The sequence below is a fragment of the Misgurnus anguillicaudatus genome, chromosome 25 (genome assembly GCF_027580225.2).
Source record: "Misgurnus anguillicaudatus chromosome 25, ASM2758022v2, whole genome shotgun sequence".
NCBI classification, from domain to species: Eukaryota; Metazoa; Chordata; class Actinopteri; order Cypriniformes; family Cobitidae; genus Misgurnus; species Misgurnus anguillicaudatus.
Window position 1 is genome coordinate 14,588,250 of NC_073361.2, and position 27,971 is coordinate 14,616,220.

The window sequence follows — 27,971 nt, forward strand, 5'->3', positions numbered from 1 at the left end:
ACGTCGATACAACGAAAAGCAATCCAAAATTTACAGACTTAAATTAAATCAGAATTTACGTTTATAATAGATACATTTTTTAAATAAAATAAGGTCAGAAGTAACAAAGTGCAGAACAAATTTGCAAAATGCCTCAAGTGCACAGAAACAAAACACAAGCCAAATGGTTAAATCAGATAAGATTTAAATCTTAAGACCAGAGTGATTTATAAATAAAATAAAAAAAATTATTAAAATAATAGAAAAGTATAGCCATAATATAATTGCCAGCTTTGTCTTTTAAATGTAGAAACAAAGAGGCAATGGTTTATTAACGAAGAAACCTCCGTGTAGCCCGGTCACAGGGGATGTTGGATTTATTAACGCATTTTAAAAATATTTATTGAAAGCGGTTACTTCACATACTATTTGCAGCATTACCATAATATGCTGTATATTAATATATTGTGAGAAAGCTGTTATATGTGAAATCAGATAATGTCTGCACCCATATACGGCCAAAATTGAATGATCCTCATTTCATAACACATCTGCGACGATTCGACTGTGAGATTGGTAGTCGAATCAGGCTTCTCCTATCGATGCATCGAATCTTCGACTATTCGGGGTCACCCCTACTGTTTACCTAAAGAAATATTTGTACAAATGACCTTCCATAGTTTTGCACACGTCTCTCAAAATCAAAACCAGGAAGAAACTCTTTAACTAAGTGAAACTGAAACTTAAGCGCTGTTTAGACCTTTGGTGTTTCTCTCTATCAATGTTCATGCAAAGAAATGGCGGAAGCCAGTATTTTAGTAGCTCATGATGAGTTTACTTGCCCAATCTGTCTGGATCTACTTAAGAATCCAGTGACCATTAACTGTGGACATAGTTTCTGTATGGACTGTATTACAGACTACTGGGATCAGGATGATCAGAAGCGAATCTACAGCTGCCCTCAGTGCAGAAAAACCTTCACACCAAGACCTGTTTTAGGTAAGAATGTGGTGTTTGCTGAAATGGTGGAGAAACTGAAGAAGACAAAAATTCAATCTGCTCCTGACTCTGCTCATTGTTACGCTGGACCTGGAGATGTGGAGTGTGACATCTGTACTGAGAGAAAACTAAAAGCAGTCAAGTCCTGTCTAGTGTGTCTGAACTCTTACTGTCAAAATCACCTCAACCAGCATGAGAATTTCTTTAAAGATAAAAACCACAAATTGATCGATGTCACTGGACAACTACAAGAAATGATCCGCAAAAAACATAAGAAACAACTAGAAATCTACTGCCGTACTGACCAACAATGCATCTGTTATCTGTGTACGATGGACGTTCACAAAAATCACGACAATGTGACAGCTGTGACGGAGAGGACAGAGAAACAGGTGTGAACTTACACAGATGAAATTAAACTGACAGTGATTGTTTGATATTGAATTCATGTTTGTAATGATTTTGTTAACATTAATGTTGATGTCATATTGCTGTTCATAGTGATTTGATCTTTTCCACAGACACTTTTGGGAGAAACACAAAGAAATTTACAGCAGGGAATGCAGGAGAGAAAAAAGAAGATTCAGAAGCTGAGACAGACTGTGGACTCTCATAAGGTGAGTTTTAAACACAGAGGAGAAAAACATCTGCTGGATGAGAAGTTTCAGACTCAGTGATGAATGAAGTATTTGATGAGTTTTAGTCTGACTGAAGTTCACTGTGAGTCTCAGGCTGTGTGAGACAGCAGTAAGATCTGATTGTAATGTTTGTCCTAACAGTGCTCTGCACAGACAGCAGTGGAGGACAGTGAGAGGATCTTTACTGAACTGATCCGATCCATTAAGAGAAGACGATCTGAGGTGACCAAACTGATCAGAGATCAGGAAAAGACTGCAGTGAGTCGAGCTGAAGGAGTCATGAAGCGTCTGGAGGAGGAGATTGATGATCTGAAGAGGAGAGAAGCTGAACTGAAGCAGTTTTTACAAACTGACGATGACATTCATTTCCTGCAGGTAACAGATCTGAAAAACAGGACATTGATCATTTTACTTGATCTTTAATAAGCTTATGGTTTAACCTAATGGTCATAATTTAAGACCCTATAAGAACAAAAGCATTTTGCATTACAAATTATAGAGTAGTGTGTTTGTTGGAGATTGTGTGTATCACATTGTAATTGTAAAAATCAAAGATTCGTTCTTTAGAGACAATGACAAAAACAAGATAATAAGAATGACAGATATTATTAAATTTGAGAAGGGCAAATAAGAAGCTAGTAAATAATTATTGTATTATTTTATTTGTTTTTGTCCTGTAGAGTTTCTCTGTGACTTCTGGATCTTCAGATGTTTCCAGCATTACTCTCAGTTCTCTTCTCTCTTTTGATGATCTGAGAAAATCTGTTTCTAAACTCAGAGAAAAACTGGAGGATTTGTGTAAAGACGAGATTAAACGTATATCTGACAGAGGTAAAGTAACAGACATGCATGTGAGCAGCAAGTCCTTACGTATGTTGTGTTTTCACATAGAAATGACTCTAACTGTGTCTGTTTATTTCTATAGTAAAATCCCCTGAAATTATTTACAAACAACCCAGAACTAGAGAGGATTTCCTACAATGTAAGTTAGTAAAACCATCAAACACACCCCGCCGAATGAAATGACTATACGGGCCATTCTACCGAATTGCTGCAAATTGACACTTCAAAACTTCTTGAAAAAAGTGTGTTTTTTCCTGCAAGCTTTGTAGTCATAAACATAGTAGAACATTGTAGGACAGGTGGACAAGTTTTGGTTTTGGAGCTGGACCATAAAACAATAAAAAACACATTCTGTGTCTATTTTTGAGAGACGTGTTGTCTCTCTCCACAGGGGTCATGGATACACAGGAACTGATCTGTATTTCACCCCCTCTCTCTTCTCCTTTAAGGGTTTGGTTACTGGAAATATACTAAACACATGTAACCTTGGATATATCATATGTTGTGATGTTACAAAGGTTTCATCTTCATGTTTGGTGTTGTTTTAAAGGTCATGGTGCGATGGTTAAAAAGGTCTAATTTCTATAATGCTAAGAGAAAGTATATCAAAGTTTAAAACTTAAGACATAATCTGTACTCCTGTGATGGGTGTCAACTCATGAGGAGATCTAGATTACAGATGGTTAACAGTCCCATTTGGTGCTCCTTCAGGTCACGAGAACCGACCAACCAAATCCTGTTTTGAGATTTTATTATTCTTTGTCTCATTCTGTGTATATAAGGTGGCTTGGCAAGAGACTCTGGGAAGTATTCTTTAGCAAGAATCTTCCCCACACTTTGGGTGTGTGTATTCAGACATTATGGAAAGCATTCTTTAGCAAGAATCTTTCCCACACTTTGGGTGTGTGTATTCAACATTATGGAAGACATCTTTAACAAGAATCTTCCTAGACCACTTTGTGTGTCTTTAATTGCCAGGTATGATTTGAATTTTGTGAAACGTTCATTTTTCTATGCTGATCTTTTAGTGAATGTTTTGATATATTTGTAATTGATTGATTTGAATAACCAAATAATTGATTAAAGTGTAACCTGCCTGGCAAAATAAATTGTTAATCTTTACTCAGTTTGAAACTTGTCAAGTCTTTTCTTGTATTCTAAGTATTTAAGAGAAAGATACCGAAGGGGGCCTAGATTAGGAAAATTGCCTCTATTGAAAATATGATGTGTATAATTGCCTCACTTTATAGGTTGGATGGAGAAATGCCTCAACCTAAACTATAGATGGATCCTCTTATTTTCAATGTGTTTTGGAGAAACCTCTACTTTTAATTTAAGTAAGAAGGAGAATGCCTCTACGCCCAGCTGTATGGAACTGCCTTAGCACCTTCAGGATTATAACTTATTCTCTATGTATATTTAAATAATTAAGAGAATGAAAACATAATAATGATAAATATAAATTATGATCAGCATCAGAATAATATTGATATTTTATAAATTGGAGTCAGATTATAATTTAACTACCGAGGTAAAATAAATAAATTGAAACCTAATAAATGGAATTATTATTGTAGAGGCGCTGAGGAAGGAGCGAACACGAGACCCCTCACCCACTCCACTTGCATCCGTCGTTGGGCTGGTGGGTGGTACCTTACAGCTTGGTGATCCCGACGTGATGACGTATACCACAGGACGTGATGACGTAGTACACCCGAACAAGTGACGTGGTACTCCAGGAAGCTTTCCAGCGCGACATTTCAACCATAACAGAGTATTCCATTCATCGCAAAATAGGAGGTTTAAACGTCTACTTTTCTGTGTGCAGCTGTGTTGTTAAGTTGATTTAATTTGCCTATTAGAAATGTTGAGGGTGAACATAAACGCACCCGTATGTTGTAGAATGGGACGTTAAACTCCCATTGAAAGTCCGGAGAAATCCGGTTAGGCATGAAAATTAGAATAACAACACAGCTGTCAGAGAAATAATAACATTGCGGATAAGGAAATAATATATTTCCTCGCGCTTCGAATCAAACATAATCTCCTGTGTTTACACTCAGTAGGAGTGAATATTACATGGACTAATGATTAAATGTTATCGTGGTACATTACGCAAAGTCGTAAATTTGAGTCTAAAAGTGGAAACATCGCCGTGGCGATTATCTATTTGCTTCGTGGAACGATCTCGCAATTATATCGGAAAACCATAAAGTATTAGCGAATATCCGTGAATAATAAAAGTCCAGTCGGATGACAAAACTCCGTGCCCAAGTCAATGCGTCCATGTATGTAAACACACCAGCTCAAAACAAGCGATAATAACTCTGTTAATGGAAATACACAGCGTGACAACAGCAGTGTAGAGTAGGATAAATTCTTTTTCAGCAAATCAAAGAGCTTTTGTTGGTTAAAGCAACAAAAGATACATTTAAAATGGATTAACATCTTCCAAATTGTATTCTGGTTCTCAAATAAGGGTTAACATTGAATTAATACAGTAATAACTACATTTAAACTCCCTGGATGAGATTTTATGTTGTTCACAGCACATGTGCAACATTTAAAGGAACAAAATCCTTCAGAACAAGAATTAACTTAAATAAAGGATGTTATATACATTTAAACTACAGTGTAAGTTAAGGTGTTTGCATATGAGAAGTGAATTTCGGGATTACATGATTGATATGACAAGAGCAAATGTTTGTATTAATCTTTTTAGGATCAGTAAATGCAGTAAACTATACAGTTTACATACTATACATGATGAGTTAAGAAGATAATTGTAATTATGGAGAATGAAGGAGAGATGGAAATGTATAAATGATTGAATGCAGCATTATTGGGGTTAGAGGTTCAGTGCATACAGAGTGGAACTAAATGTTGGATATTAAGCAAGTAGGGAGATAGAGATTTGTAACAAATCGATTGATATGGAATGATTAGGAGTGATTTTGTTAAAGAACACTCAGAACTGGATAAGTGTAGATAGAATGGAACCAGGAAGTTTTGTTACAATTCCTTAATTAATGCAGGATTTCTCATTGTGTAAGTAAGGTAAATTGAGCTAAAGCTTTGACTGATGCACAGCAAAATAATGATGAAACTGCTAAAATGGTCAATAAAACACCTGTGATCAGAAAGTTTCACCACTGAGATCAAAGGGCTTTAACCCCATCTCAGAAAAGATCTGCTGTTTCTCCTTGTTTCAAGGGAAATATTTTAGCTTGGTTGTAACAAATAAAATACATCATTATTTTTTGTGAATCAATCAAAGTGATTTAAGGCGATGATTAACAACATGATATACAGTACAGTGGTGTTAAAAGTTCTAGGCTTAGTCCTTTCTTTATGAGATTATGGGAATTGTCAAATAAACAATTTAGTCCAGTTGTCTAGAGATTGTTGAAGCTGAGTCTTTGTTTCTCTATGAGATTGTGGTAATTGTTAAAGAGCAATTTGTTGTCTAATTGTCTAAAGATTGTGAAAGTCATAAAAATAGAGCTTATAGCTGAGTCCTGACATCACAGCAGGAATATAGAATTCCTGTTTAAAGTGAATCAGTGGGAGCTAGTAAAAGTGTTTTTAGAATTCTGTATGTCTTCAGGCTAAAAGTTTATGACTTTAAAACCTATAACAAAAATTGTGCCTTACGGTCCTATTCATTGATTACTTTTCATATCCAAATAGAATAACATCTAAATAAGACTTAATGAGACCTCAGCTAAAAACATGCGAAAATTGTGCCCAATTCCAGAGGGTCACAAAAAACCCCAGCTGAGCAATGAGTTAAGCCCTGTACCCAGCATGTGCTGCGGTGCATTGCATCCTAAAAACAACAAAGAGTTGTTGCTGTTAGTAAACCTGTTAATGCAGCTGCTACTGCAGGGTCAATTCACAGAAATGTGTTCTCAATTTTGCAAAAGTACCATCATTCTAGAAGCCCTTGAGACCAGTTATAACATTTATTTTAATTAATATTATTTTTAATATAATGTAATTTATATTATAATTACATTATAATATATATTATATTATAATGGCCAGACAGGCCTAATATGGTGAAAAATGATCCATTACATGCATTTCAAACTTACATGATTAAAACCCACAAAAAAGGCCCAGGGAATATTTAGATTCAGATTTATTTGGTCCACTATCTCGTGCCAAAACGGGGGTATGTGTATGATTTTGCTTGTGGTTCGTTTTGTTTGTTTTGTTGTTTGTTTGTTGTTGTTTATTGTTGTTTGTTTGTTGTTGTTTGGTTTTGTTTTTTGCTTTGCAGGAACACTGATAATATCATGGCACAAGATAGCAAACCAAACAACTCTTTTATAAGTTTGAAACATCAATTTAAACTGAATCTGATCAGTCAATGTACTTTTATAGTTGGTTAAAACTGTGGGAAATGTTAAATCATCAGAAATTACAGTCCTACAGGTCATAGAGATTGAAAAGTTTAATAGTGTGTACCATAAACAGACATCACAGCAGTTAAACATGTGAGCTGACGGTACTGAGAACAACTCAGAGTAAAGCCATTTAAGTTTAAGATTAAAAAGTTAATCCAAAAATTTCCCCAGCAAAACTGGGACTTCTTATGCTCACAGTTTAAATGCAAGTGCAGTTTATGGTGTTATACACACTCAGACTATACTGAAACAACATAGTCAAATATAACAGAAAATTCCCAACTTAATCTGGCCTCTGAAATTAATTTGCAGAAAGTAATGATACAAATCTTCTTACCAGGAAGAATTTACACCCTAATGCATTGCTGTCATTGATAGCTGTGTGATAGTGACATCATTTTAAACTAAAGATGATGCCATGTCTTAATGCAAATTGCCCAAAATTTTAGAAATTAATGTTTCTTTGTTTGTTATCTTAACTTTTTTCCTTTCAGGTGGATTACTATGACTCCTTAAGAGTCCTGACACTAGAGACGTGTCTGAGCCCAAATACAGGCACAAACCTAAAATGCAGGAGGTGGGTGTGATAATGCTTTGAGGGGTCATACACATCTCACAGTAATAAACTACTATATTCGTTATATGACCTCCCGATGTAGCATCGGAACTAAAATTGTGCAACACAGATTACTTTAGGTTAGAATCCACCCACTTCCAGGCATGAACATGTAATGCACATATTTTCACCATTACAACAACATAACACTGCGACCTGGTATAAGTTTTAAAACTATCCAGGCTTAAACATCACACATATGTATGATAAATGACTTAGAATCCAAACTCTAGAGTTTGTCATACATGCAAACCCATTTAGCATCTCACACATAGGAGAGAAAATTAAAGGTCAACTTATGATTTTAATTTCATGGTAATATAAACTATTGGGTCAATTTTCTCTTGAACTACATGAAACATTTCAGTGTGCATGGAACATATGTATGGTTATAGTCACACATCAATTGTTTTGTCTCTGATTGTACAAATACAGGTAAAATACGAACTATTAATTGATTACATAAGACTTTCAGATTAAAATAAGTAAGTGAAGAATGAAATGGCTAGCATGGCTGCAGACATGTCTAAACATTTCAAACTTTACAAAATGGTTATATTTGAAGTGCTGGCACTTCTAATGATCAATCACATAAATCAGACACCTTACCATTGAATGTGACTAAACCAACATATATGTACAGAATTATTTGACAACATGCAAAGAATGGTTGACAATGGATAAATAAGAAATTCAGAAATTATTTGATTTAAGTTTAATTGTCTGGGTATGTTTTAAGTTACTTCATTGAAATCTTGATTTAAGTTTAAGTTGTCTAGGTATGTTTTAAGTACTTAATTGAATTCTTAGATATACATGGTTAACTTGCATTTCAAGGTTTTGAATAATTCTATTATTATTAAAATTATAAATATATCATATTATATATACTTTAGTATAAATATCTGTATTTTATATACATATAATTTACATTTATTTGTATTATATTTGAATGGTATTGTTATTATATGCTTTAAAGATGTATACCACTGGTAAATATGCTAGTTAAAATAACTTTTGCCACTCTCCCTTTAAAATACACAGATTATATCAAAATTCCACTCTATGTTCAATATGCATAGTAGTGAAGAGTTTGGTAATGGGACCACCTTTTGGGACAAATTATTTTGAAAAAGGAAATGAGACCTTATTTACCATTCGCACCAATATCATGAAACATCTAATAATGTCAATGTGTTATTGTAATCCTTCACAACTATTTCTTTCCAAGGAAAGTCAAGTTCGTCAGTGTTCAGTCATTTCATGGTCATGTGTATTATATTCCAATTCCCTCTCATACAGTGGTGCATTCTCAGTGTGAGGAATTCCTTCACCTACGGAGGTCTGACTTTTCTATCAAAAAAAATACCTTCTGCCAATAGGTAACAGAGGACTGTTCAAAAGGTCAGGAAAATATCCAGGGGAGGACCCCATTAGAGACAGATGCTTCTAAATGTTGAGAGAAGACAGGTTCCATGAACAGAGCACATGCGTTTGGCTGACACAATGGACTTTGTACAACAAATTTCAACCAGATCCATTTGGGAGATTATCTAACTACGAGAACCACAGAGATTCTGTCCATCACAGACACCTGTTCAGCACAGTTAAGTTCCTGCTTTGATATCTGCAGGCATTGTTTAACATTACAGGTGTTCATCTTGAAAAGACTGTTACATTTACAAAGGACGTATGGAGACCCAAGAAGTCCACCCAAAATGACCCCTTGGGTACTCTGACAGTTTCCCAATGGTCAGGGGAGGAGATGTAGGACAGGTGGACAAGTTTTGGTTTTGGAGCTGGACCATAAAACAATAAAAAACACATTCTGTGTCTATTTTTGAGAGACGTGTTGTCTCTCTCCACAGGGGTCACGGATACACAGGAACTGATCTGTACTTCACCCCCTCTCTCTTCTCCTTTAAGGGTTTGGTTACTGGAAATATACTAAACACATGTAACCTTGGATATATCATATGTTGTGATGTTACAAAGGTTTCATCTTCATGTTTGGTGTTGTTTTAAAGGTCATGGTGCGATGGTTAAAAAGGTCTAATTTCTATAATGCTAAGAGAAAGTATATCAAAGTTTAAAACTTAAGACATAATCTGTACTCCTGTGATGGGTGTCAACTCATGAGGAGATCTAGATTACAGATGGTTAACAGTCCCATTTGGTGCTCCTTCAGGTCACGAGAACCGACCAACCAAATCCTGTTTTGAGATTTTATTATTCTTTGTCTCATTCTGTGTATATAAGGTGGCTTGGCAAGAGACTCTGGGAAGTATTCTTTAGCAAGAATCTTCCCCACACTTTGGGTGTGTGTATTCAGACATTATGGAAAGCATTCTTTAGCAAGAATCTTTCCCACACTTTGGGTGTGTGTATTCAACATTATGGAAGACATCTTTAACAAGAATCTTCCTAGACCACTTTGTGTGTCTTTAATTGCCAGGTATGATTTGAATTTTGTGAAACGTTCATTTTTCTATGCTGATCTTTTAGTGAATGTTTTGATATATTTGTAATTGATTGATTTGAATAACCAAATAATTGATTAAAGTGTAACCTGCCTGGCAAAATAAATTGTTAATCTTTACTCAGTTTGAAACTTGTCAAGTCTTTTCTTGTATTCTAAGTATTTAAGAGAAAGATACCGAAGGGGGCCTAGATTAGGAAAATTGCCTCTATTGAAAATATGATGTGTATAATTGCCTCACTTTATAGGTTGGATGGAGAAATGCCTCAACCTAAACTATAGATGGATCCTCTTATTTTCAATGTGTTTTGGAGAAACCTCTACTTTTAATTTAAGTAAGAAGGAGAATGCCTCTACGCCCAGCTGTATGGAACTGCCTTAGCACCTTCAGGATTATAACTTATTCTCTATGTATATTTAAATAATTAAGAGAATGAAAACATAATAATGATAAATATAAATTATGATCAGCATCAGAATAATATTGATATTTTATAAATTGGAGTCAGATTATAATTTAACTACCGAGGTAAAATAAATAAATTGAAACCTAATAAATGGAATTATTATTGTAGAGGCGCTGAGGAAGGAGCGAACACGAGACCCCTCACCCACTCCACTTGCATCCGTCGTTGGGCTGGTGGGTGGTACCTTACAACATCTAAGGAACATTAATCTACTGATTGGACACTTTAGTTTCCTAGCATGTTTTTATACAGTTTCGAAATGTTTTCTCTCTCCCAAAATGTGTCACTACCGAAACACAACAACATTTGATATAAAAATTAGGTTTTTAATAGCCTATTCTGATTTTCTTTACATTAACCTTCTAAATATATTTTTTACATTTTTATAAAAACAGTGTCATGGGTGTATTGGTTAGAAATATTATTTTAACAAAACTATAAGAGTGGTTCATCAAATTAAATGCATTTTGAAAGCAATATTTCTCTGTAATTGCCATACATGCACTGATACAGTTTTCAAATTCAAGGATTCATTAGTTTAAATTTTTATCTAACTAAATAAAATTATGTCATCTTTTCTGATAACAAAACCTATTTTATTTTTCCAGAACATTATTTGTTTCGGTCGTGACATCAAATGTTCGGTAGTGACGACCATATTGGATTGTCCATATTTTGTGTAAAAAAAGTCATTAGTTAGTCAAAAATGGTTGGCATTATGCAGTCAAAACATACAGCACAAAGAATATCTAACGCAACACCACATAAAAGCACTTTGCACTGAAATTACGCTGAAGAGATGGAGGATAGTTCAGACCTTGAAGGGATGCAAGATGCTGTGTTGATTTTCACATCTCTTGAGAAAAAGATGACAATGTATGTCCATATAAAACTTCAAGCCCACAGTATAAACTACAGATGGACATGGGTGCACACACACCAAATTCAGTAATGTTGGTGTACACATGTGTGCCTGTTTTTCCATTACACATTCTAACTTCTCTAAACCTCCTTAACTTATTCTCTTGTTGCTGAGTTTGACTTTTTTGAGTTTGAAGTGAACTTAATTATTTATTTGATTTGAGGTAGGTTGAATACATTTTCATATAAAAGAACTAGTGATAGACCGATATATCGTCCGGTTTTTGCGAGTTTTATGTGTATTGGCATTGGCTGATTTGTGGCTGCTGTGTTCACAGAGTTTTTTCGGCATTATTTACACACAGAAATATAGTTTTTTAAGTTCAATAAATGTTACTTTTTTTAAATTGACACTTATAAAAATGACACGATGATGCCAAATGTTACAAGTAAACTAATTGAGCAAAATAAGTATCGGCTCAAGTAAATAAGTGTCATTTTGTCACTACCGAAACAATCACGTCACAACCGAAATGTCAACAAATGTTTCGGTTGTGACTGTTTCGGTAGTGACGATTTAAGCTAACTTTGATCCTACTGCTAAGATGCTAATCAGTACGTAGTTAACTAGCACAGTTCTCAACATTGAAACATGAGTAAAACCTAAATGACCAGTAGAAAAAATAAAAAAAACTTAATTAATGATTGAAAACGTGTGATCGGTAGTGACATTCATAAATGTCACACACTGATTTCCAAACTTTTGATCACATTTACTTCAAAACCATGGGACTGATCTAATCACCATGTCACCACAAGGGAGAGAGACAGACAAAGTTTCTGGTTCAAAATGGAGGGGAGTGGCTTAAAGCATTATTATATTATTGACCAAACTATGCAATGTTTCGGTAGTGACGTGAAAATGCGGGACAGTGTTTTTTTACATGATTTTACATGATTTTTTACTGAAAATATTCAATAAATATATTTTTGGTTTTAATTAACAAAAGTATTCAAAATGATACTTCTTAAAACAATGATAAAAAAATTACAAAAATTATTCCATTTTTTGTCCTATGGTGAAATTCAGACCTTGGGGTTTGGGACAACCACCTCTCAATTGAAAGCACCATATAAATAATGATATTTTATATATAAAGCCTGCCGCTACCTCAAATATTACTTTGGGTTTTGATTGGTATTTGCTTATATTTTTTTATTATCAAACATTTTCCTACATTAATGCTTTTAAATTAGTTTTTTGGTTCCGGGACAGCAATTTGCACGAATTCGGTAGAATGGCCCATCACTAGTACAGTCTGCTGGAGAGTTGTGTAGTAACTTTATAATGATAAGATAACACAACAGAGACATGCAGTAGAGCTGAGTTACAAAGATCCACCTATCAACTGCTGTGTTTCTCTTTTTCTGTTTGTTCTACATTAATGGGTTATCATGGTAAGGAAAAAACATATTTATCAAAACCCAGAGACAAATTGGTGTCTGTCTTAGAAGGGGAGATGATCAATAACATGTTCTCCTTTACCTGTGTTTAGTTTCCAATCAACTACTACAGCGTTTAAACATTTCTTACACATTTAGACCAAACATGACCATACAGGACTATAAAGTTTACACTGATTGCATATTTTACGGAAAAAGGTGAGTTGTTTGTGCACATTCATATCCAAGAGGTGAAAGACACATGTTATTTCATTGCTCTTCCTGGCTGGTAGTTGTGTATTGTTGTCATGATCTTCAGTATAAACTCACTACACATACAGGAAAATCCCTTGCACCAAAAGGCTGGCAGAACATTATTAAACAAAGAGCTGGATTTTGTCACATCAATTTATTATTATATTGCTAAATGCTTATTTTATTTTTTATCAGATTCCATTCTGCTGTGTCTGGATCCAAACACAGTGAATAAAAATCTCCAGCTGTCTGAGAAGAACACTGTGGCTACTTACACTAACACAGTCCAGCCGTATCCTGATCATCCAGACAGATTTAGTTATTTTTATAAAGTTTTGTGTAGAGAGAGTTTGTGTGGACGCTGTTACTGGGAGGTTGAGAGGAGTGGTGGTGTCGGTATATCAGTGTCATATAAGAGCATCAGCAGGAAGGGATCGGGTGATGAGTGTATATTTGGATATAATAATCAGTCCTGGAGATTGTTCTGTGATGACTCCAGCTGCTCATTCAGTCACAATAACAAACTCACTTCACTCCCTTTAGTATCTAGGTCCTGTAGAATAGGAGTGTATGTGGATCACAGTACAGGATCTCTGTCCTTCTACAGCGTCTCTGATACAACGAACCTCATACACAGAGTCAACACCACATTCACTAAACCACTTTATCCTGGATTTTTGATCAATCCAAACTCAACAATGAAACTCTGCGATCTGACAAGATAGATTTTAAAGATAATAGTGTTTTATCACAACTTTGACCTACATGATTATTTAGTAACAGCGAAATGTTAGTCTTTCTTTTATTATTTTGTGAAAAATATCATTGAAACACTTTAACACAACTCTTATCACTGCATACAATTATTGATGTACTGTAAAATATTAGATATGGACGTTTAGATGATTTTAAACCAATGGTTGAGTTTGTCCATATATAACTCAACCATTGGCTAAAAATAATCCAGTATTTTTTAGATGGATCTAACAATAGTTGTGGTGTAAGAGTGGAGCAACAGTAAATGTGAAGTTAATATTTACAAAGGTTTTTTGTTGTTGGACAGAGCAATATAGTTTGTGTTTGTTCTGATTTAATTTTTTTTACTGATTTCTTTCATGGATGTTTTAAGTATGTATTTGATTCTGATTTACTTTTTCTTTTTGTTAGATTTTTTTCTGCTTTTAAACAGATTGTATGCCACGTTGTATAGCTGTAATCATTTTGTAATGTGTGTTTTAAAACTATATATTTTATTCACATAAAAGAGAAAAATCTATGTATTTATTTCAATTTTCAACATGCTTGAAATCTCTTGTGCCCTCTCATCTGGTATGCATCTTCTGACATTTAGTTGTGTATTGATTTATTTCTTACTTATTTTGCTTTCCTCATGTTAAGCATCAAACAAGATCAAATAAAACAGATAAAAAACAACTTATTAATAAAAGTTTTCTATTATTATTATTTGTCCATCATCCCTATATTTCCTGACATATATTATCAGGGTTAAAAAGTGTAATGAAATGAATGTCAGAAAAGTACTGAAAGCACAGAATAAAGAGACTTTCTGTTTGAATATGATTTCCATCCTACATTAAAAAACAATAAGTTTTGTTTAAGACAAATTGTTGTGTATTGTGAAATGCTGTTGATGTCATCATAGATCTTTGGCTTTGTGTCATGAGGACTTCACCTGTGCAGTTGTCACAGGTCGGAGCGGACCCAGATGCTATTGAGTCACGCCCCTTCCTAGTTTCTACCGCGAGGAGGTTCCCAAAGCCACCCCAATGACCAGACACACAAGGTACAAGTAAAATTAAAATAGACTTTATTAAATTATTTAAAATAGTATTCAGGAAAAGGGATTTTACAAAACAGGGTTTCTTCTGGCCTCCAGGTGGGGGGGACGGGACTCCTGGAGGCAGAGTTTAAGAGGGAAAGGCTGCAGGAAGTACTCCTCAGGGGACTGGGCTCGTAATGTCTTCCTTCAGAAGGTTTGTGACTATAACACCGAAATCAACACTGTACTGGTAACTTTAGCGTTTCTCTCTCTTACAGGTAGCTGGTAGCAGTGGATACGGTAGGTATTTCTCAAGTAACTGGCTCGTGGTCTCCTTCTTCACAGGGTACGTACTGTAACACAAGATCAACAATTTCACTGTTAATTATGACTTTTCTCTCTTACAGGTGGCTGGTAGCAGTGGTTACGGTAGGTATTTCTCAGGTAACTGACTCGTGGTCCCCTTCTTTAGAAGGCTTGTGGCTGAAACACAGAATCAACACTTTCACAATTGACTGTGGCTTTTCTCTCTTACAGGTGGCTGGTAGCAGTGGTTACGGTAGGTATTTCTCAGGTAACTGACTCGTGGTCTATTTGTGGTTTCCGACGGCCTAACGTGTACACAGTGGATGGAATTACTCACAGACCTTTCGTGGCCAGATGTTTACTCATGAACTTTCCCTCTAAGGCCTCTGTTACGACCGGGGGATTCAGTACTGTCACTGTCGAGCCGAACGCTGCCCTCTCCTCTCCGTACGTACAGCTTCAGAGATCTGGACAGGGGCGCAGCTTTGAAGAGGCTCCGCGACAGGCAAGTTACTATTCACTGTGCTTCATCAACAATGTACTTTTTCCTCACACATGCACCAGCACTCTGACATTTTACTCACTGTACAATCCACCACCATCTCCACGATCTCCAAGACAGGGGCTTTTGGCGCCACACCTATCTCCACACTGTATCGCTGAACAGCATATAATTTAAAAGCACTTCACCCATCGCACGGCGTCTTCTCAAACGGCCGACTCCGACCTAGCTGGGGGCTCACACACACATTGAACAATGCACTCTTAGCAAACACATCCAACTTTATGCTATTTGTACTCACGGTAAGTTATCACACTTCTTCTCTTAGCCTCCTCTGTATCCACACTGGCTGGTTTCCTTTACGCTGCACGTACTCCAGTCGTATTCATCCGACCATCACACTGAGGATATGCATGTCAATACTCTCAAACTGACAAAGACTTCCAATATACTCAGCCAATCTATTATCCTCTTCCTTCGTTGCCAACCACCATCTTGTTAAGTTCTCCGTCTCTAGGCCACAGCAGCTCAATATCCACTTCATGTCCTCTTTATACTCCTTCGCTTCCTTACGTCCTCCAATCCCCGATCGCTGCGTTTATTTGCCACACCTGTGTTTAGTCGGCTTGAATTTGCTCGCAGCGTTTTCCCGGAAGTTCCGGTGTTTCTGCTTATCCCGCCGGGTGGAACTTAACTCCGGGCGGAACCAATCTTCTAGATTTTTGGTTCCGCCCCATGTAATCGTCACCGTGTGACACAGTGTTTATTGAGTGCCAGATGTTAATAGCTAACTGTTTTTATGGGATTTTTTGTTGAAACCTTCACTCGGTTTGTAGCAGGGAGACTCACCCTATCCGGAACTCCTGCCCACCGCAGGTGGAGAACCCACCAGAGCTACCCTCGGAGCCCAGCATCGCCAAAACCCTGGATGTTCCCCCTGACCAAGTTGCGTTAGGGTTGGATCGCCCTGGATCCTCCCTTGCAGGGTCAACACTGTCGTCTGTCCCCAGGGTGGGACTAGGACTTCCATCACCCTGGCACCCTCCGCCAGCGTCTCAACCCTGGGGCTTCGTCTTGTCTGGGTCCCGCTTCAGACCATTTCCCTTGTTATGTTGCGTAGAAGTAATTAATCACCAGTAATCACAAGGAATCATCTTTTATTATTCAAGCAGCATTATACACCTCATGCTTCATCACTACTTATTTTTCTACTCTTTTTCTCTGCTACTTCGTTACTTATCTAACCTCCTCAGCAACACCTATTGTTGGGGAGAAATATAACATATTCCCCTTTTACTCAAAACAATTCTTCCTCAGAAATTCACATTAAGAACAAATGCTCTGTGTTAACTGGGTGCATTACATCTCAAGAAAATTCACACAGACAAATAGTTTTTTTATTATATAACCAGAAAATGAACACATTTCTGCTTAGGTCAGTGCATAAAATGTATTTTATTCATCTGCTATTTCTTTTAAACGTCGCTAGATGTCACTAGGGAGCACTGTTGAATGAAGCTTCGGGTAATGAACCTTTGGGTGAAGCAATGGGCTGTGAAGCGTCAGTGGTTCAGGAAGCCTCATTTTGCCATCACTACCAGAGGTGGGTAGTAACGAATTACATTTACTTCGTTACATTTACTTGAGTAATTTTTTTGGGTAACTAGTACTTTTAGAATAAATTTAAGGATGGGTACTTTTTACTCTTACTCAAGTACATTTCTAATGAAAAAACTTTACTTTTACTTCGCTACATTCGGTGGCGTTACTACGCTACTTTCAAATGGTAATAATTAATGAATATATTTTATTTTTATTAAGTTTATATGGCTTGTTCGAAAGTCTCGCGAGACGTTAGAGAGGCAGCGTGCGTTGCGAGGGGTGGCTACGTTTCACCCTTTAGCGCGCGTAGATGAAAGAAGATGACTGAAGCGGAGGATGACTTATGCAAGCTATCGGAGGCAGATCACGCGTGGCCTCAAGTTTGGTCTATGTTTACACTACAAAAGGTCAAAAAGAATAGTTTGATAATGCAATGCTTTGTGCACCAAAACGAACTGACATCTCAGCATACAGGAATTCAAGCTCCAACATGAAACAACACGGCGGTAGGTGTCACTTTCTGCAGTGCCTTATTATAATATTACTGTTTTTGTCATATGCGCTCTTGTGCAAGCAATGAAAATTACTCTAACCTTACAAACAACACACGTTCACATCTGCACATTTCCATATCATTTCCTCATAAAACTAAACAAATTTAACAGCATGTTAAGTCTTGCATTAATAATACGGGAGAACCGGGGCAAAAGTAACGCTGGACGAAAGTAACAAAGCGATTTTCTCAGAGGACTGATAACATTTGCATCCCAAACTATGACAGCATCTCCGCAACCCTTGACAGAGCTGACAAATATCGCGTTATTTACTCACCATTTTCCGGGTGTAGATCCAGAAAGGTGTTTTCAACCATAAGTAAATTCCAAAAGCGGTCATTGTTTTCTTATAACGCGTTGTGTTTCTCGTTTCATCAATCTTCAGGTTATTTAGTGCTCTAACACATCCTGAAGTTTGACTTCTAAAGAGTTTTTCAAAATAAAAGTAAATCGGGTTTAAATGTGAGGAGATCCTGTCAGGACGAAAGTAACACTTACTTTTGTACCTTTTATATTATTCTAATTTTATTTAATTTAATTTTCATATTGTTCAAACTGTTGAATTTAAGTTTGTACTGTTGGTTGCTTTTGAAACATTTGATAAAACTGAAATTTAAAATGAAAATATAATTTCATTATTTTTTCAAAGATAAATTACAAAATATGTTTGCAGTTACATATTAAAAAGGTCATAGTCATGTATAGTTAATAAAAACAAGTGTAACACGAAAATCTACATTGTTTTGTTGTGTTAAAAAAAGTAACGATTCACCACTTATGTTCAAAGTGAAATTATACTAGTCATTTTACATTTGTTAAAAATTCCACCTGGTATTGATAGACCACACTTGTGAGTTACTGACCACAGCAAAAATATATCTCTGTCTGAAACATTATCTTTAAAATTTTAAAAAACTTAAAAAAAAATTCTGAAAAATTTTACTTTTCGCCTGTTCTCCCCTACACATAACCGGACACCTTGTGTGTAGAAATGTAGAAAATACATACGAATAAAAACTGGATTGTATTTTATTTAATTCCTTTCTAAAGAATCTATATACTTATAAAAATAAAAGAATAAAGTATGTTTTTAAAGAAACATGTTTTATATATTATAATAAATGTAGAGTTGATTTGCAAAAACAGAAAAATTCCATTTGAAATTCTAAAATAAGCATTTTATCAAGCTCCTTATGTTCATTAATTGCACATTAATGGCAATGAAAATAACCTATTCATATAAAAACATGATAACAAACAGACACACACATTCTTTTTTTCTTACTGTAAGCTTGTTTAAAGGCAGATGCAGCCAAATTTTGTTGTGAACGTGAAAATAAAGACACAGTTAACTGTCAGAAAACAGTCAGTGTGTGTTTAAGATTTTTTTTAATGACACGTTATGTGATGTTGGAGGACTGAGATAGACTGCTTTACTTTAACCTAGGTTTATAAGTAGTATATAAGCAGAACAATGAGACTTTTAAAGAGAGGTTTGTGAAAGCCCTCCAAGTAGTCTGAAATTAAGGGATTTTACGCTTCTTTTCAATCAGATCGGAAGTAACGAGTAACTAACTACTTGAGTAGTTTTTTCATCTAATACTTTTTTACTCTTACTCAAGTAAATAATTAGATTGTTACTTTTACTTTTACTTGAGTACAGAGTAACAAACACAAGGACCTTAAATAGGGGAGAACTAATGAGGACAACAGGTGACATGGGTTAAACAATAAAGAGGATGACAAGGGAGCAAGGTAAAAGTGACAAGACACAGGGAACACGTGGTCTAGTAAAACCAATTCTAAGACCACGTGATCCCACACAAAACATGGGTCTGTCATGATCCTGCCACAAGACTAAACAAAGGACAAGATGGCAGAATCATGACACTAATTACTGTTGACTTTGCTAACATGATGGATTATCCTACATCTCACAAGTTATTTTGGCAAAACTGTTATGTAACCAAATTCAAGTATATGTTAGCTAGAAGTGGGTTACTCATAGCCGGACTATATCAGGTCAATTGTTAACCTTGTTGGTGAAATGATGGCTATTGCTTGCTGGGGTTGTGCTTTTTAAAAGTTTATTACACCCAAATACTGCCTTCTTTACTGAAATTAAATCTGGTTTCTAGGCATGTTGAGTAATTATTGGGTCTAAGTTGCATTATTTAAGTTTTATCAAATTATATATTGCAACCGTTGAATTTGAACACACACTAAAACAAATTTGTTCATGACGTGAACAACATAGGAAGAACTGGAAGGACAACGTCTTTACTGACTCCTAAGAGAGAGAAAGATAAAGAAATGAATGAAACCAGGAACATAGTTGAACATGTTTAACTCTCTAAGTTTTTTAACTCTTTCACTCTTTCAGACCGATCTTTAAAACAGACACGGACATGCAGCAGCTTGCCATAGGGCAATACTTCCGGTTTTAAAAAGTTGCGGAAATAATAGCGATATTGCGGAAAGACGGAAATACTCGTCATTGGCGCGGAAGTGTTTTCTCTTGATTGACGAGATATCTCGTCAATGGCGGGAAAGAGTTAAAGATCTTAGTCACCACAGAGCACACACATTATATACGATACGCAATTATATCAATCTTCATACCAAGTAATGCTCATATTACTGTTATTGCATTCTTTTCATTTTAGTATAGAAAAAAAAATAATAGAGAGAAATAAATATTAAATATTTAAAGCACACTGTGCAGAAGCACTACCTACCAACTGGATGCTCTCCCCTCTTTTCTCAATTGTTTGTCTATGATTCGATTAAATTCCTCCACTTCACTGAAATAGTACATAAAGAACGTAATCACTGGTTAACAAAAATGCTGTTAAAAAAGTGGTACACAGTACACGACACAATCTAACACGTGGTATTTTAACAGTCAATTTTTATGATAGCCTACTCTGATGTCTCAATCAACATTATAAAACCATGACTCACCTTCATGTCGTTCCAAACTTGTAAGACCTTCGTTAATCTTCAGAACACAGTTTAAGATGTTTTAAATTTAGACTAAGAGCTTTCTGACTCTTCATTGAAAATCTATGTACGATATACTGTCCATGTCCAGAAAGATAATAAAAACATCATCAAAGTAGTCTGTGTGACATCAGTGGGTCAGTTAGAATGTGTTGAAGCATCAAAAATACATTCTGGTCCAAAAATAACAAAATTTACGACTTTATTCAGCATTGCCTTCTCTTCCGCGTCTGTTGTGGAACATTTGAGAAAACCATTTAAGTTTTAAAACAAATACGTTTGAGTACTGTGAACTTAAATATAAGTGCATATGTGCATATGACTCAATATATTTTAGGACACAGTACTCATGTTTAAAAACTTAAATGATTTAAGGCAATCGGTGTCCTTAAATGGTTTAAGTTGAGTTAACTTATCAGGTTTTACAGTGTAAATGCCAAAATTAACATGAACCTGATGATTGATTTAATGATTAATAAATGCTGTGGAAGTATTGATTATTGTTATGTTAGCTAAGGCATTTACTAATGAAACTAATGAAATGTGCAAAGTTACATACACACATTTATAATTTTGCACACTATATTGAACTAAACTAATACTGTACTTAACATGGCTGAATGTATTATTAACTATTTGATATAATAAGTAAATTTTATAGTTTAACGCTTTTATACAAAGTCAGATTCCATGGCTTCCACTAAAGCACACAAGCTGCTTTTTTGTAACATTCTTTCAATAATAGGATAACTTACCAATTTATGCATATCTGTATGGAATCTACACAGGGTTAAGTGCATGCTGTCATTAAAACAAAAGAAATATGAAATATATACAGCATAAATATATATAAATAGCGAGAAAATCTTCAAAACAAAAACAGTCTGACTGATTAAATATTTACAGATACAGTGTATAATAATCAACATGACCATAAACACTAAAAGGAGGTCAAAGTCATACTTGTTACACCATAAAAACATGATTTTCGTACGTCTCTCAAAGAGAAACTTTAGTGCAGTTCAGGTTTGTACACGTCTCTCTATCTGTGTGATTGTGAAAAATGGCAGAAGCAAGTATTTTATGGGCTCAGGATCAGTTTACTTGCCCAATCTGTCTGGATCTACTGAAGAATCCAGTGACCATTAACTGTGGACACAGTTTCTGTATGGACTGTATTACAAACTGCTGGGATCAAGATGATCAGAAGCGAATCTACAGCTGCCCTCAATGCAAACAAACCTTCACACCAAGACCTGTTTTAGGTAAGAATGTGATGATTGCTGAAATGGTGGAGAAACTGAAGAAGACAAAACTTCAATCTGCTCCTGACTCTGCTCATTGTTACGCTGGACCTGGAGATGTGGAGTGTGACATCTGTACTGAGAGAAAACTAAAAGCAGTCAAGTCCTGTCTAGTGTGTCTGAACTCTTACTGTCAAAATCACCTCAACCAGCATGAGAATTTCTTTAAAGATAAAAACCACAACGTGATCGATGCCACAGGACGACTACAAGAAATGATCTGCAAAAAACACAACAAACAACTAGAAATCTACTGCCGTACTGACCAACAATGTATTTGTTATCTGTGTATGATGGACGTTCACAAAAATCACGACACTGTGACAGCTGTGACAGAGAGGACAGAGAAACAGGTGTGAACTCACACAGATTAAATTGACAGTGATTGTTATATATTGGATTCATGATCATTTCTGTAATGATTTTGTTACATGCATGTTTATGTTATATTTCTGTTTATAGTTATTTGATCTTTTCCACAGACACTTTTGGGAAAAACACAAAAAAATTTACAACAGAGAATTCAGGAGAGAGAAAAGAAGCTTCAGGAGCTGAGTCAGACTGTGGATTCTTATAAGGTGAGTAGGTGGAGGAGAAAAACATCTGCTGGATGAGAAGTTTCAGACTCAGTGATGAATGAAGTGTTTGATGAGTTTTAGTCTGACTGAAGTTCACTGTGAGTCTCAGGTTGTGTGAGACAGCAGTAAGATCTGATTGTAATGTTTGTCCTAACAGCGCTCTGCACAGACAGCAGTGGAGGACAGTAAGAGGATCTTTACTAAACTGATCCGATCCATTAAGAGAAGACGATCTGAGGTGACACAACTGATCAGAGATCAGGAAAAGACTGCAGTGAGTCAAGCTGAAGGAGTCATGAAGAGTCTGGAGGAGGAGATTGATGATCTGAAGAAGAGAGACACTGAACTGAAGCAGTTTTTACAAACAGATGATGACATTCATTTCCTGCAGGTAACCGATCTGAAAAACAGGACATTGATCATTTTACAATACTTGAGCTTTAATAAGCTTATAGTTAGAGATATTTAACCTGATGGTCACAATTTAAGACACTATAAGAACAAAAGCATTTAGCATTTTTTGGAGATTGTGTGTATCACATTGTAATTGTAAAAAGCAAAGATTCTGTCTTTAGAGACGATGACAAAAACAAGATAATAAGAATGACAGATATTGTTAAATTGAGATAAGCAAATAACAAGCTAGTAAACAAAATTATTGTATTTTATTTGTTTTTGTCCTGCAGAGTTTCAAGTCTTTCTCTGTGACTTCTGGATCTTCAGATGTTTCCAGCATTACTCTCAGTTCTCTTCTCACTTTTGATGATTTGGAAAAATCTGTTTCTAAACTCAGAGATAAACTGGAGGATTTGTGTGAAGACGAGATTAAACATATATCTGACAGAGGTAAATAACAGTGAGTCCTTACGTATGTTGTGTTTTCACTAGAAATGACTCTAACTGTGTCTGTTTATTTCTATAGTAAAATCCACTGAAATTATTTACAAAGAACCCAGAACTAGAGAGGATTTCCTACAATGTAAGTTAGTAAAACCATCAAACACAACCAGCCAAATGAAATGACTATACACAGGGCCGGTTCTAGATATTTAGAGGCCCTAGGCAAAATTTATGTTGGAGGCCCCTCACACCCCTCTAATTTTCAGAATAATGTGAAAATGTGTGTTTCTACTGCGTAAAAAAGCATATAAGCACTACAGTTATTAAACATGTTTTTCCCCATTATTGTTCCTTTCAACAAATTGATTAACTGTACGTTAAAATTGAATTAGAAGTTATGCAAAACCACATGTGTTAAACATTTTAAGGCAGTTAAATTGTTTACAGGGTTTCCGCGGAGTCATAAAAAGTCATAAAACGTCTTAAATTTAATAATGAAAATTTCAGGCCATAAAAAGTCATAAAAACATCCAGATTTTCCATACAAGGTCATAAATTACATTTAGCCACGTCTTAAATTTATATACTCGTTCATTCATTGTTGCCTTTCCCCACAAAAATGCGCTGGCGGCGGCATTCACTCGTTTTGTAGTTCTGTCTGAGGAATCTGGGTGGGATTCCAGGACTACAAGGTCCATGCGGCAGTGCAGCAAACAGACTTGTCGGAAGTACTTCAGAAACCCGCTGTCCCACGCGAACTCCGAACTCTCAAGGAAGTACTTCAGAAACCCGTTTGTCTTCGTCTCGGCAAATCGGGGTCAAAGATGGCCCAGCTCCTTTCAAAATCAAACGCCCTCAGACGGGCAAGCAAGCAAAAATTTGCTAAGCTGAAAAAAGTTGAGGAGAAGATAACCATTAAAGGGGACGAACTGAGAAAAATGTAGACAAGCACTAACTGATTTGTTACTTTAAAGTAATTTTTAATTTAATATAATGAAAGTTAAAAAATATAAAGACTTTTGAAAGGAATTTTAATGTTATTTTTCGTTATTCGTGTAGGTCATAAATTTAAATCATAATGGTCATAAAAAGGTCTTAAAAAGTCTTAAATTTGACTGACTAAACCCTGCAGAAACCCTGTGTTTAAAAACACCACATTTTTGGGATAACATAGGATAACAGTTTTGCTTTCTCCAAAGAGTAAAATTAAAAAGACAAGACTACATTGCAAAAACCCTAACCGTAAAAAACTACAGGTGAAACACCTCCTAGAAAACTTTAGTTTTTTTTTATATTAGCTGGGTATAAAGAGGAATTTCGCTCTTACTGAACCAATATACAGTATAAAAGTTATCTATCAGACTATGGATATATTCATAGATTGCAATATCTTTTTATAGGCTACCTTAAATATCCATACAAATCAGCTGCCACTGGAAGTTAAACAGACAAATTACTTTCATGATTTGAAACCTAAAATAAAGTGTAGATGACTTACATGATATACAGACAGTTTACTTCAGGTAACGCCAGTTTTGTTTGCTGTTTGACTTTAAATAACACCTTTTTAACTTGACTATTTTGATAGTCAGCTCCCCATGCAATGCTATCGTGCACACGCATTCAAAGTGTCTAAACAGAGTCAGCAACGCTCAAGTTTGATCTGTCCTGAAATTACATTGGTACACAGAACAAAGCCAAGTTTATTTTTAAAAAGCATTATTTCAAAATACCTGCATCATGTACTGCATTGTCTTTGCATGACGCTTTTGCGAAGCAGGAAACAAAAGACGTATGTGATAGCCGCTTTCAGTCACTTAAAGTCGGTGAGCTGCAGAGATTTGAATGCCATTCATCTAGGCTTCTTTATCTTCATGAGTCGCTGCAAGAAACGACAGGCGGATGATATCAAAGCACAGCGAGAGCAAATTGAGAAATCATACAAAGGACTCTGCTTATCAATCGTTCTTGCGTTACTTTGATGTCATCCGCCTGCAGTTCTTACGGCGGCGGCACATAAAGTTGAACTCACCATAAAACTTTATTTAATGCTGTCCAAACTGAAAACAACTTGCACTGACATATCTTAAAATTCATCAGTGCCCTTTTTTTGTCTCAAAATGCATACAAGTAATATTTTAAGTAAGGCATGTTTGTTAAAACTAGCTATATTTCCTAATTAAACTAAGGCCTAGTCCTGGTTTAAGCTAATCCCTGTCCGGGAAATCACCCCTATAAGTTTACACATTTTAACTGATTGCATATTACAGAGAAAGGTGAGCTGTTTGTGCACATGGTTATTCCAGGTGTAATGTTATTTCATTGCTCTTCCTGGCTAGTAGTTGTGTATTGTTTTTCTAATATTCAGTACACAAACTCACTACACATACAGAAAAATCCCTTGCACCAAAAGGCTGGCAGAACATTATTAAACAAAGAGCAGGATGTTGTCACATCAATGTTATTATTTTATTGCTAAATTCTCATTTTATTTTTTATCAGATTCCATTCTGCTGTCTCTGGATCCAAACACAGTGAATAAAAATCTTCAGCTGTCTGAGAAAGACACTGTGGCTACTTACATTAAAACAGTCCATCAGTATCCTGATCATCTAGACAGATTTGATTACTGTCTTCAGGTGTTGTGTAAAGAGAGTTTGTGTGGACGCTGTTACTGGGAGGTTGAGTGGAGTGGTGTTGTCAGTATATCAGTGTCATATAAGAGCATCAGCAGGAAGGGATCGGGTGATGAGTGTATATTTGGATATAATAATCAGTCCTGGAGATTGTTCTGTGATGACTCCAGCTGCTTCTTCACTCACAATAACAAAAACACTGATCTCCCTGAAGTGTTGAGCTCCTGTAGAATAGGAGTGTATGTGGATCACAATAAAGGATCTCTGTCCTTCTACAACATCTCTGATACAATGAACCTCATACACAGAGTCAACACTACATTCACTCAAACACTTTATCCTGGATTTTGGATCGATCCAAACTCAACCATAAAACTATGCAATCTAGCAAGATAGAAGATACAGAGATTTTACAGATAATAGTGTTTTATCACAATTTAGACCTACATGATTATTTAGCAACAGTTAGATGTTAGGAGTCTTTTATTGTCTCATGAAAAATATAATTGAAACATTTGAACATAACTCTTACCACTGCATACAATTTATTACTATACTCTGGGTCAGATATGGACATTTTCTAGATGATTTTAAACCAATGGTTGAATTTGTCCATACAGTATATAACTCAACCATGGGTTAAGGGAATGTTTCATTTTCTTAAAAGAAAAATCCAGATAATTTACTCACCACAATGTCATCCAAAATGTTGATGTCTTTCTTTGTTCAGACTTCTCTAAACGAGAAGTTGTGCTTTAAAAGTGGATATTTGTTATTTTTATTGTAAAAAATTACAATCGTTTTGCTAGATAAGACACTTATGCCTCGTTTGGGATTGTTTATAGTCCTTTGAAACTCTGTTGAAAAAAACTGTTAAGTGTTGAGTTAAGTATTAATTGTTGGTGTCTATTAAAGTCCATTAAAATAAGAAAAATCCTGCAATGTTTTCCTCAAAAAACATAATTTCTTCTCGACTGAACAAAGAAAGACATCAACATTTTGGATGGCATTGTTGTGAGTGAATTGTGTGGATTTTTCATTTAAGAAAATTGAATATTCCTTTAAAAATAACCCAGTATTTTTTAGATGGATCTAATGATGGTTGTGGTGTAAGAGTGGAGCAACAGTGAATGTGAAGTTAATATTTACAAAGTTTTTTTGTTGGACGAAGCAACATAGTTTGTATTTGTACTGATTTGATTTTGTTACTGATTTCTTTCATGGATGTTTTAAGTATGTATTTGATTCTGATTAACTTTTTCTTCTTTGTTAGATTGTTTATCTGCTTTTAAACAGATTGTGTGCCACGTTGTATAGCTCAGGGACATAGCCACGAGGGGGCCTGGGTGGGCCTTGGCCACCTCATTTACATGTCCGCACCCTCAGATTTCTACCCAGTCTCATGTAGATGCATATAAATTGCACAAAGTGTAAAAATCGTGCAATACATACGCCAAATTCCACTTTGGCGTGCATATGATTCACTTAAAAGGCATATCTTTTTTGTCATTTTATTTATTACTTTCTCATTTTTTTCAGTTTTTAAACCATTTTCGCTTGGGTTTAGGGTTAGATTTCAGATTTGCTCAAGGAGGTTATTTAATATACAGGTTTCTCCATGTTTTTGTCTATATTTAAGCCATGGTCTCTTGGAGTTGGGGTTAGAGATGGGCTTTGGGTAAGGATGTCATTTTTATATAACAAAAGTTGTTCTAACCCTAAACACAAGCGAAAATGGTAAAAAAATAGCTAAAAAAATTGAGAAACCAGTAAATGGGATTACAAAAAGGGATGCACCGTTTAGGTGAATGGGAAGGACTGGCATATCATGTGCGCGCCGAGGTGGAATTTGGCGTGTGTATTGCACGATTTTC

General features: G+C 35.6%; 2 protein-coding genes across 4 annotated transcripts; both read left to right on the forward strand.

The window, feature by feature from the left end:
• The first annotated feature begins 209 nt into the window (after positions 1-209).
• Positions 210-27,901, forward strand: LOC129425643 (E3 ubiquitin/ISG15 ligase TRIM25-like). Of its 3 annotated transcripts, none has more exons than XM_073863780.1 (6): positions 210-1,370; positions 1,500-1,595; positions 1,758-1,991; positions 2,297-2,447; positions 23,544-23,600; positions 25,964-27,901. In XM_073863780.1, exons 1-6 carry the CDS (start codon positions 777-779, stop codon positions 26,491-26,493), a joined length of 1,662 nt encoding a protein of 553 aa, XP_073719881.1. In that variant the 5' UTR covers positions 210-776; the 3' UTR covers positions 26,494-27,901. The 3 variants fall into 3 exon arrangements, with proteins under 3 accessions (XP_073719881.1, XP_073719880.1, XP_073719879.1); XM_073863779.1 differs by lacking the exons at positions 1,758-1,991; positions 2,297-2,447 and adding exons at positions 22,779-23,012; positions 23,308-23,467 and having other exon boundaries at positions 25,964-27,897; XM_073863778.1 differs by lacking the exons at positions 210-1,370; positions 1,500-1,595; positions 1,758-1,991; positions 2,297-2,447 and adding exons at positions 21,658-22,396; positions 22,526-22,621; positions 22,779-23,012; positions 23,308-23,467 and having other exon boundaries at positions 25,964-27,885.
• Positions 12,740-13,761, forward strand: LOC141362018 (stonustoxin subunit beta-like). The gene is made up of 2 exons (XM_073863586.1): positions 12,740-12,752; positions 13,188-13,761. Exons 1-2 carry the CDS (start codon positions 12,740-12,742, stop codon positions 13,715-13,717), a joined length of 543 nt encoding a protein of 180 aa, XP_073719687.1. The 3' UTR covers positions 13,718-13,761.
• Positions 27,902-27,971: the final 70 nt, after the last annotated feature.

Coding starts and splice junctions, on each gene's coding strand:
- LOC129425643 (XM_073863779.1), top strand. CDS start 777: ATGGCGGAAGCCAGTATTTTAGTAGCTCATGATGAGTTTACTTGCCCA. Junction 1,596..22,778: donor AGACTGTGGACTCTCATAAG/GTGAGTTTTAAA, acceptor TTGTCCTAACAG/CGCTCTGCACAGACAGCAGT. Junction 23,013..23,307: donor ATGACATTCATTTCCTGCAG/GTAACCGATCTG, acceptor TTTGTCCTGCAG/AGTTTCAAGTCTTTCTCTGT.